Here is a 12,237-nt window from a genome sequence, read left to right as displayed (position 1 = left end):
GTTAGCTAGTTAGCTTAAGTTGTCAACTAATTCAAATCTATAATAGTTTGTGGCATTAACATTAGCACTTCTGACATCTTTTTACTGGATTTAGGGAAGTTCACACTTCAGCAAACCTGACGATGTTACCTGAGATTACATGTTGACCAAACACATAGCTCCTCATCATAAAAGTCTCTTTTCTTATAACATTAAAAGTGAATCATACTGTTTGATACTTCATAAGTAAGCTAATGTTAAGCAGCACAGGACACATTAAATAACAGTGCAATATCTTAAATCTTTCATTATTGGCCTATACTATATACTTTGACTAACTAGCTCTATACTGAAATACATGAACAAACGGTTCCTCTAAACATATGTCTAAACATCAAGGTGAGGATGATTTTTGTTTACCTGTTAGCCTCGTTCTTTTAGCTCTAAACCAGGTATGTAGCCATTAACTGTATATTTAACTCCTTTTAGAAGATTGTAACGTAAAACCTCAGCCACAATCTGCATTTTTAACCAACTCATGGGGCTAACCTTAGCTTAATTAACTAATCTAACTACACACTGCTGATGAAAATCTGGTAGCAACAGTTACTATTTTAGCTGAGAAAATCTACAGCTGCAACCTACTGTAGAAATGACGAGCCTGCTTTTGCTTTTTTTAAGATTATTAAGAATTTCGAGTGATAAATCAGCCGCTGTTATCGCCATGGACTGCCTAATAAAGCTTGACAAGGGGTAGCAACAGTCTGGCAGGATTAAGCAAACAGTAAATTAGAGAATTTAATCCTCCCTGGTTGTCAGAATCATCACCATAATTCATCTACACCCTTAAAAAACACAACTAAGGAAATAAAATAAAGAGGGCATGACCTCAGTGTCCCCATTTGTAGCTACAGCCCTGTTTACAATTAATTAAGTTTTCCGAACAAAATCTGTAAAAAAGATCATTTTTGTTACATCTTTTTGAGTGTCTTGACCTAAAAGCTCTTGCATTTGCAAAGTAGTAAACCTTACAATGATGATATATAAAAGCTTTGATGGAAAATATGTGAAAACCCATGTGGAAAATACGCCTTCATTCCAGGAAGCTCCACACCCTTCGCTGCTCCCACTCTCGCTGAACACGACCCAATTAGTATTCAAAGAAATCAAGTGTGAGAAATGATGTCTGTTTTTCCACCTCTGAGATAAAGATCGAGTCTTTGCACCTTCACAATGACCCCAATGTTCAGTGTTGTCGTTTTTTTGTACAGTAGGTCTCCTCTCCATTGCTCCCTGTATCTCACTTTACTGAACCGGCACTACAAAGATCTTTATCTCAAACCAGCATCCACCTGCATTTAGATCTGACTGTAATGGCATTTTCCAACCAATGTGCACATTTTAGTGTGTGACGGAAAGCATGAGCAAGTATCTGTCCTTTCATGTGCTTGACAAAATAAATTTAGACTTCTCATCCAAGCTTTACATTCCACGGATCACCTTGAATTAACTGAGCGCATTGCAGTGAGATTAGTCATCATCATTCAGCACCTACATTTCTGGTTTGTGCAGCTTAAGGTGAGAGACCAGAACTTCTTGTATGCAAAATAATAAGTGGAAAGCACATCAAAACAACACATGGGTGAGGTAAGTAAAGGAAAGTGCATACAAAAGCTTGCATGACTTGGAATAAGCAGCTCCCTCCAGGAAATTGATATTTTTGCGATTGTAATAAGTAATGGAAATTCAAGAAATCTCTGCTAATATTTGCCAAATTACCACAGCTCCTTTTCTCCTTTCCTATTCCAAATCAATAAACTGCTTGTGATTTGGACCAATTGTGGCATTATTTTCCTTTGTTTTCCCAATTCCTGCAATTTTACAATAAAAAGAGCACATAAATATTGCAATATTTGATAAAAGTTGCTTCAAAGTCAGGTATTTTCAGGTGCAATAATCACAAAAAAACTCCTGGAGGGACTCAATAAGCAAGAAGAATATACAGTAATTCCAAAAATGTGTATTGCTCTTTGTAGTAGACTTGAAAACAGTATTAAGTGTACATTTGCATGGAGTGCAGCATTAAATAAATGTCTTTGTGTCATTGTGTCTTTAAAATTGTTAGATTTTTTTTTTTCAAAGAGGAAAAAAAAGAAAAGTGGGCCTCCCTTTCAAACCGTCACTGCGTTCCTCAGGTCCCACAGGAAAAGCTCGGGATTAAATCACTTCCTCTTACATTGTGATACTACAGTGGTTGGACCACACTGTGTCTGTGTCAATAGACAACACACACCGACACACACACACCGACACACACCGACAAACACTGACACACACACACACACACACTGTCTCTTTTCATTGCTTTAAAAAGAATAACTGGACATTTTGGGAAATGTGCTTATTCGTTATGTCTGTGTGTTTAATATGGAGCTGGAGTCAGGAGATGATTAGCTTAGCTTAGCATAATGACTTGAAGCAGAGGGAAAAGTTAGCCTGGCTGCTCTTAGTTAAAAAATAAATCTGCCTTCCAATACTCACATATAAACTCTCAATTTAAAAAGTTGTGTCTTTTGGTTTAATTTGCACAGAAACAGAAATGGAAAAAGGAGTTATATTGTGTTTCCTAACCAACAATAGAAAGAAATAATTACAGCACCTAATTCCCTGTAAAGCTACAAATTGACATTGACTGTCTAGGTGTGGTGTGATCAGATGAATTGTGCCTTGATTAAGCAATAACCCCACAACCGTCTCTTTTCAGGCTTTTTTCATGTTAACTGTACACAAACACAAAGAGTGCTAATCCTGTAGCACTTGACTACAAATGAAAAGTGTAGTACAAATGAAATGTATTGCTATTTCATTATTATTTGGATATCGCTACATTGTGATTGGTGCATAGAAGTATGAGACAACCTCCTTTTTCCATCTGAGCCTTACCCAAAAACCCAAAATACAAAAAATCTCTCATTTGAAATGACCAACATCAGCAAAAAATCTTCATGTAAAATCAAGAAGGTTTTCAGGGACACACACACACACAAGAGTTGCAAAGATCTTTTCATGTGACTCTCAAGAAAGTAAATTAGTGTATTTCCCAAATACACTTTTAAATGTCAAACTTGTCTTTTGAGACGTTGTCACGAGAGGTCGACATTCTCGTACTCGCCGTGGTCTGAGTCCTCCAGTTCGATCCCCGGCACCAGGCTGTAGTACTCAGTGGACTGGGTCATGTAAGCTTTCTCCCTATCAGCTGAGTCTTTCAGCACTTCTGTCACACTGACTGTGTCCAGCTCTGTCTTGCTGGCCCTGTCGGGCTCCTGGGAGCCCTGCCTCCCACCTGTGGCGCTGGAACAGCAGGAGGCGGCTTGGGGAAGAGACTCCACTGAGCCCAGCTTGATCTCCACCTCCTCATAGATGTCTCTAGTGCTGCCCAGGAGGGCGGATGACGGGCGAAGCAGCAGCTGATTCTTCAGGATCCCCTCATTACAGCCCCCCGCTTTATGCTGCTCACCTGCCACAGGCTGCTTGCTGCGATGCTTCTGCCCGTTACAGCTGGAGGCTCTTTTCTTTGAGGCGCTGAAGACAGGGGCTTCCTTCTTCGTCCTCTTCCTCCCGCAGCACCAGCAGAGCACCAAGGCAGAGAGGATGAGGAGGGGGAGCACGATGAAGAGCGCGGTAAGGCCAGCTGGGCGACACGCGTTGCTAATCTTCACCGACCACACAAGCCTTCCTGCCACGTTCCTGGGAGAGACACAGGTTAGGTTTCCCACCAGATCCTGCAGCTTGGTGGTCCTATTAGCCTTCCTGCCTTCTTCCAGGCTCTCCAGGAACAAACAGGAGCATTCCCAGGGGTTTCCATCCAGCTCAAGCCTTTTCAGGTTGGGCTTCTGCAGCACAGAGCCGGGGAGGAAGCGGAGCTGGTTTTCCTGCAGATAAAGCCTCTGGAGGCTGTCCGAGTCCTCAAGGAAGCCTTCAGGAAGCTCCTGAAGCAGGTTTCCAGTCATATCCACCTCCATCAGGCTTGGCTGACCCGCCAGAAACTCTCTTGGCAACACTGTTAGTCTGTTATGATTTAAATAAACCTTCTGCAGTGTCGAGGCCATTTTGCCCCACCTATTAACAGCAGTGATATTACAGTTGGATAGATCCAGTATCTGTATGTTTGTCTCATTGGTAAACACAGACCAGTGCACATGGCTGAAAGTGGAGCCAGAGTAGTTCAGGCAACAGACGCCAGCAGACACCTCAGAGGGAAACTGGGACAAAACGGTAGCTGCTGGACAAACACATCCACCCACGAGTCCCATCTTCACCAGCAGCGTGAAAAGCAGCAGGATGCTCCACTGATAAACCATCTCTGAAACACAAAATACAGTAAAAGACAGTTCAGCTTAGAAAGTGTGACTTCATCTTGTTATATTATTGTCTCTTTTTCAGCCCTACCTGCCTTCCTGGTCTCTCTCTCTGTCTCTCTCTCAGTGCTGGAGGGGATCCAGTTTATGTAGCCTTGCAGAGATGTAAACGACCTTGTAAACCTAGCAACTTCTCAGAGGGCTCCTGGTTGCTGTGAGGATCGTCGGAGTTGGCATGGTGACAATGGTCATTGGGGATCAGGAGTCCAGTGTTTGGCTATGGGAGAGGAAACAGGTGCTACTATGATTGTAATGTGAAGGCAGATGGGAGCTATACAAACATTACTCAGTGGTGGAGTCTGATTGTTATCTGGGTAACATAAATCTGCTCAAATCTGGACTGTTTTAAAAAGATTTATACAGATAACTCAATAAAACTGCACCGTGTAAAAGCCTTTTATTGGCTTCAGCTTATTCAAAAAGCAGCAACAACAACAATCATACCATTTAAACATCTCCACTGGTTACCTGCCCACAAATTCATTGAATTATTCAGTTCACAGTCTACAAATCGCTTAATGGTTTAGTCCCATATTATAAATCTAACAAACTGCCAGTTTAACATTCAAAATCTTTGATCCTTTTGGCTTGTCACTGTTTCCAATAGAGATAAAGGACAAGGAACAATGATATATGATTATTTACTTTATTTACTAAGTTAAATAACCAAAATAAACGCTAACGTCAACATATGCTCACAATACTTAAGTAATGCATAAGCATCTAAGTTTAGGACCTTAGCATGTTAACATCTGCTTATCAACACCAAACACAAAGAAAAGCTGAGGCTGATGGCAGTATCATTAAGTGTTTAGTCATAAACTAAAGTAATGGACATTAAAATTTAGACCTGATGGTGCCACTAATTTAAGGGATGGCCAAAAACACCTTGAAAGGGACATGAGTCTACTAAATGTATATTCTCCAACAGTTGTTGAGCCTTTTTACTTAAAACCACAAATCCATGAACCTCAAAAGTCATTATGACACACACTGCGGGCATCTTGAATACATCTACCAAATTTTATGGTAATCTATCCAATAATTATACAGACGCCAAAAGCATGGCTAAAAACACAACCTATAACTTGAACCATAAAGGTTTTCCATATAGACGTATCTGTAGAATCACGGTGGCCACAACCTCAAACATGAATCTTCTTTAACTACAGTCCGGGAACCTCCAGACGTGAATTTTACTGTAATTCCACTTAGAAGAAATTATCCCTCTGTGACTATTTTAATCTCAGGTTTCATACTACTGTCTCATTGGGAGAACGTGACATGACAGCATTTGGGAAGCCTTTCTCTTGGAGACATAAAGTAAGTAATTGTTGGTCACTTCCTGAAATTATTGATGCTGCCTGAACTTAAAAACATATGTGGTCGACGTAAACAAGGGCCTGTCTTTTCCAAATGACTTACATGTAAAGCAGGAAGAGGCAGACAGAGAGTGTGTTTGGTCGTTACATCAGACTTCCTCATCTACCACAATAGGGGGCTGGAAAGCTTCTCTACAGTGAGGAGGCAGGAATGTGCTAACTCCCCAACAACAGGACCAATTCTACCAGTGGAGGGGTTTAAGCTGGACCACCGTTGTCAGCTGGAGCCTCATCTACGACTGTCAACTTCACTTCACCTACTGATGACACTTTGAGCACTTTGTGACACCGGCAAGAAAAGAGGTTAAATTAAAAATCTAATACCAACATATCTCATCACAACTTACAAACAAAAAGACACAAAAACAGCTGAAACTACGACAATTTCAATTGATTAATTAATTGTTGGCATTACTGAAGCAATTAATTGTTTGTTTGACTAATCAGTTAAGTAACCTTTTAAGAGAAATTCTGTAGTTTCAGCTTCTCAAATCTGATTATTTACTGGTTTTCTTAGTTGTCTATGACAGAAATACTGAATGTTTTGGGGGTTTTGACTGCTGATCTGTAGATTTTTCACTATTTTCTGGCAATTTACAAACCAAACAATTAGATGATTATTGGAGAAAATAATAGGTACAAGCCTCTTTTCTTTTTTTGTTAATGTCTATTCAGCTTTTTTGGGACAAGTGGGGCATTTAATGTCAATATTAGATTAGAGTATTGATGTTTTGTTACTGTTACTGTATTTAAGTGTAAAGGTTTGTATAAAAGTCTTGTATAAAATCTGTCTCCTGAATATTGTTGGTTACACTTTGGAGTTTTCATACTAAGAAGTGACTACAGTACATGTAAATTCCTGTCTAATAAACTGTACCTGGGTGTTCTTTGTTTAATTGACAACTTTATCCAAAACCTCTTCTTTTTCTGAGTCTTAGGCTCCTCTGAGATTAAAGGGGTAATCCAACAATTTAATATTGCATTGCCATAAAGTTGAGAGACTTGCAAACAACAGATTAACGACACACTGAAGCAGCAGCGGCTGAGTCAAGTTCATAAACCACTGGATCCTACATTTTGTATGATGCAACCAATCAGATTATTTTGTTAGACACTCCTTGGCTTATAAACGCCCACGTATGTCAAACTCAATGCCTCCAGTTTGTACGCTTTCTGTGACAAGCCAACCATAAAATCAAGAATGTTTCTATTGGACAATCGTGCAAACCTCAGGTTACATTCAACAATGAATGCATGTCCAATGCAAATGTTTTCAATATCTTCACTTTCTTCAATATCTGCACATGCCCAAGACTGAAGATGGTCAAGGTTAAAAATAATCATAGTTGTGTCTAATAAATTGGTTATGGTATGGTTGGTTACGCAAAACACGGCCAATATTAGGGAAAGATAATGGTTAGAGTTTATAAAGACACAAAATTTCCCACATGAAAGTCAGGGGTACTACACATCCATCCAGTGCCCTGACCTCCACACTACTTCCAGCGTTGGCAATAGATACAAATTGTGACGTGGGGGAATTCTCCAATATGGACAAATATGGACATAATTCTTGCTGCTTCAAAAAAAAGGCAGAGATACTCGAGTGACGTCACCCGAATCATTTTCTCAGACTTGACAAAACTCCTCCAGAGACCCAGGAAACATCACACATGTCAAAAGCATTCACCATGACAAGAAAACTGACTTTACTTATTATGCTAAATCCATGGGGTTTACTCTTTAAGAGGCACACAAAACAACCCACCAAAAAACAACTTGGAAATACGAGGCGCAGAGGTGGATTTTCAGCCTTGACTTAAAATATCAGCAGAGCAGCGAGCCTCTTAAACAAATCCAGGAAGTGTGTGACAAAGGAAAGAAAACGCTCTGCTTCCAGATGATCTAAAATATTCAACATGTTAAGTGTTTGACAGAGAGTAGGAGGCTGAGATAGGAAAGGTATGGAGGAGGGAATCTATTCAAGACTGTATATTTTACCCGTATTTGTCCTAGATAGCCTAGAGCCAATGTACTCAATCATAATCTGACATGTTCATATTTTAAAAAAACCTATTTATATAACATGTAGTGATTCTACCAAATATTTGCTAAACAAAAAAAATATCTCTGGCAAACATAAAGTAGTCCAGTCTGAAATAAACAGAAGTAGCAAAGAGCCTGAAGAAAGGTCCACAGAGGAGAAAACATACGATAAAACAAAACGAGACTCTTGTAGACAAAGAGTAAAAACTTATGGATACAAAGTTTTTGATCTGTAACTACACATCGGGTCACAGGAATTCATTCAGCACAGATAAAACAAATCACACTGACATTTAAAACCTCACAGCACTGCTGAGGATTCAAAAACTTCCTGCTAAACGCTGTGGGCGTGATTCACATGTCCTCACTTCATTAGCTTCAGTTTAAAGGCCAGTTAGTGGGTATAGTTGAAGGTGACAGTTTGATTTCAGAGAGTAAAAAGTACCTGTCTGTTGTTCAGGGTTACCGAAGAGATTGTTTATGATTTAATTATGAATGCAATTAATTTCATGAATTGTAATGCATTTTAAAGGGATTTGGAGTAACAACATGCTTAAGTGTTAGTGGTAGTAGTAATATTATATTCTTTGAATAATATTTACCCCTTGATTTTACTTTTTCTTAGATGCTGTGTTGCCATTTTTGACTGTGAAACTTCATCATAAAGAATCTTTGGTCAAATGTATTCGTAAATAACCCTTATATACATATAATAATAGTCTGACATTTGGAAAAGTTGTGCTTCTTGCCAAGAGTTGCTAAGAGATTGAGAGAAATGATTGATCCCACTTTCATGTCTGTACAGTGAATATAAAGCTACAGCCAGCTGCTGGTTAGCTTAGCTTAGCATAAAGACTGGAAACTGAGGGAAACAGCTAGCCTGGCTCTGTAACTAGTGGTTGAAAGGCACTAAGCAGGAATACATTAAAGTAAGCACAGTTTTGAGGTACTTATACATTGATATTTAAATCTTCTAGTTCTGCTCCATACAACTCAAAGGGAAATAGTAGCTTTACATCAAAATTTGACATAAAATAAGAAAAGCTTTTTAAATTATACTGAATTATTTAAGATGAAACCAGCAGTTCCCAAACTTCACATAAAATCAGTGTGTAGTTGTGTCTCTTTGTCATGTTTTAAAAGTTGTTAGCCCCTCTAATCTTCATTTCAAATAGATATAGATTAGATATTTCACAAAGATGAGAGAAAAGAAGAGAGAGAAATTTATCCAAATTCATGTAGCAGAACTTTAGTAAGTCTTAAGCACTTCTTCCACCATGTTTGTACAACTTTAATCTGAATAAAAATCAGAAACAGTTCGCTCTTTTACTAGGGTTATGTGTCGGACTATTTATTAGCTGTCGCTTCCTGGAGTGACCGCTGGCTGCCTGGCAACTGGTTCATGGAGAAGGGGTAATGCACTTTGGAAGTAGGTGACGTTGTGCCAGAAAAAACCTCTACTGTACTCTGCCAGGCAACTGGTCACAGCCACAAAGTAATCCAGCAACTAAAACCCTGTAAAACTGTCAATTGTTGTTTTAACACTTAATTATTAAAGACAGACCCATGGCTAGCAGTTTCCCCCTGTTCCCAGTCTTTATGCTAAATTAAGCTAACGTGCTCCTGACTGTACAGTAGCTTCATATTTACAGCATAAACACATGGGTGGTATCTTATCATTTAACTCTTGACAAGAAATGTTCCTTTATAAACCACCACATTCTTTACAGAGAGGAAAGTGGGATTATCAAAATTAGATAAAAACATGTATGAAAGCAATCTGCTGAATTGAATTGTTAATCTCAAACTTTGATTTGACCGTGTGAACTAAACTGTAAGGCTCTGTGTTCATTTATAGTGTGCTGCATTTCCTCTGTTATGACTAATTATTTGCATGTTGCACGGCACTGAGACAAGCTTTTGTTCCAACTGATGGTTATCAACAGATGACATATTAAAAACTCTTTCACTGCCAGCAGGAAAAGGGAAATAGATGAGTTTGTGCGGTTGCATGTAGGTAATAATTTGCTTAGATTTGGATATTTTCGTGCAAATATTCAGACCTTTATGTGAGCTAACTGAGACTTTTTGTATGAGTTGCTATTTCCATGCATTCATCAGTTAAGATAGCTCAATCCGGTGAAACGTGATGAGTCAAATTCCCATCTCGGCCTGATAACATACACAGTCTAAAGGTTAGAGTCGTCTCCACTGTCACGGAGGAGACCTGCTTTGTTTGAGGTCTCTTTAGGTTTCTATCAAGCAGGCATCCACTCTAAATATTGACACGAGAGTCGATCTTTGGATCCTGAAATTACACACAAACAACAGACACAGGCTGCTCTTCACCAGAGTCTGCAGAGTTATAAGGCCCTTCCTTCATCCAAACAGAGGCTTTGATTTTCTTGGGTGTGTGAGTGTGTGTGCCCAGCGAGAAGGTTTAAATCTGGATGATCTCACTCACTAACAATGTGAGTTGCTACATCCTCTCTGGCTGCTGAGCTTCCTCTGAAATAACGGTCTCCATTCTCCTCTCTCATCATAAAATATCTGTATGTAAAACCAAGGCTGCAGCTGCACTACCATTAAAAATAAAGAGGACATGTTGGTTATTAAGTGAAAGTTGCACATTTTAAAAGACTGATTCCTTTATTTTTAAGACTTGCTATCTTAGAAATATGAAACTTTTAAGATTCAGAATTCAGAATGAAGATACATTAAATTAATAAAAACTAAATTGCCTGAATAAATAGAAAATAATTTCATGTTTTAAGCACTTTTTGGGGGTGGACTTGCACCCATCACTACTCAAATCTGACAACAGCCCTGCATTAAATTTACCACAACAGCACCATTAAACATAAACAAAAAACACAATCACTGCATGAGTTCCTGTTGCTGATTAAAGTTTTTACTGGGAGTATGCTAAAATGCAAACTGTCAATTAAAAAAAACAAAAAAAACATGGTGTTTCTGAGGTGAATAAGAGAGGTAGATTTGTCAAAACATGAATGCACACCTGTTGAGGATATGAAAAAGTTGAATATGTTTCCACTCACCTCTGATTTCCATGTCTGCTGCTCACCTGTTGCTCTTTGACAGAAGCTCACATGAGATCTGAAACTTTTGATTCAAACATCACAGACAAGGACAGCGTCTCCTCCTCCCTCTCTGCATCCCTGCAACTGCAACCTCGACTGAACCTCTCCTCCTCCGGATCTGAGGGTGTGTCTTCCTCCGAGCGGAATGTGGAAATACAGCCTCGGTGCGTCTGTGTGTGTGCATGTGTGTGTGTGTTAGTGTGTGTGTGTCAGTGTGGGAGCGTGCTAATAATGTTTACAGCACACTCATGTTCAGGTAAAGTCTGTTTAACTCAGTAACAGATTTGATCCTCACTGAGCTCAAAGGTTAACTTAGCTGATGTGATGACACAGCGCCATCTGGTGGTTGAACTCTCACTTAAGTGGTTTAACATGAGGGGCCTAATTTCCTCTGAGCGTGGGGGGTCCACAGTGAAGCCTGAGTGAAGCTGAATTGCCTGTAAAGCCTGCTGTGACCCTGATCATGTAAATCTGCCCGTAGGCTTATTTTAAGAGGTAGAAGAGTAACGTAAAATATCCATAAAAACGATAATAAACCCGTATTATTTTACAAGTCCCTTAATTTTATACTTATGTCCTATACATTTGTATGTATGTAAAATACCAAACACTACCACAATTTGGTAAAAGATAAGATAACACTTTTAAATCTTCACATTTTTCAGATTTTCAGCATTTTATGGCACAACTGAGGGAGCCTGCACTCATTAATATGGGTCTTTGTGGTGTCTGTTAAATGTTTGGGGGGGTTGTACATTTGAACCACCTGGCCTATAGTCGTGTGTTGGTTTCAACGTTGCTGTTGAAGGAGGAGCAGGCCAAGTAACAGAGAGACTGGTTCACGCCCAACACCCCGACTGGTCATTCAGGTACAACTACTGTATGTATGATACCAGTGATGAAAGTAGATGACATGTGACCACACAGGGTCTGTAAGATAACAGTTTGTCAAAATACAGAGATTTCACAAATTATTTATATACCTTTGACATAGTAGTTAAACACATGGTAATGATATCAACCACTTACCTTAAAGAACTGGGTTCACAATTTTTCAAGTCTGTCTAAAAACAAGTCAGGTGCTGATAGAAATAGAGTTTTCTTGCCATATTCCTCCTGTTCATACTGACCATAGAAGGTGTCTTCATAATGGTCTTACAATGTAAGTGATGGGGGACAAAATCCACAAGTTGCCCCTAAAAAACTGTGTTTACACGTTAGTCTGAGGTTAACATAAAACAAAAAGTAGGTAACGTAGACTTCTAACATGGAAGTCATTACAAATGATCCAAAATGATGCAAAAGAGGTCA

At 39.2% G+C, this 12,237-nt stretch overlaps 1 protein-coding gene across 1 annotated transcript; it reads right to left on the bottom strand.

Moving 5' to 3' along the window:
• Window positions 1–2,857: 2,857 nt before the first annotated feature.
• si:ch211-106k21.5 (leucine-rich repeat-containing protein 26) lies at window positions 2,858–11,130 on the bottom strand. Its single transcript, XM_053330046.1, has 3 exons — window positions 10,885–11,130; window positions 4,429–4,614; window positions 2,858–4,342 (listed from the first exon to the last, which is right to left on the bottom strand). The coding sequence occupies exon 3, from the start codon at window positions 4,338–4,340 to the stop codon at window positions 3,123–3,125; it is 1,218 nt and encodes a 405-aa protein (XP_053186021.1). The 5' UTR covers window positions 4,341–4,342; window positions 4,429–4,614; window positions 10,885–11,130; the 3' UTR covers window positions 2,858–3,122.
• Window positions 11,131–12,237: the final 1,107 nt, after the last annotated feature.

The sequence above is a fragment of the Scomber japonicus genome, chromosome 12, assembly GCF_027409825.1.
Source record: "Scomber japonicus isolate fScoJap1 chromosome 12, fScoJap1.pri, whole genome shotgun sequence".
Classification (NCBI taxonomy): Eukaryota; Metazoa; Chordata; class Actinopteri; order Scombriformes; family Scombridae; genus Scomber; species Scomber japonicus.
The sequence above is the reverse complement of the archived record's forward strand: the minus strand, read 5'-3'. Positions and strand labels throughout refer to the sequence as shown.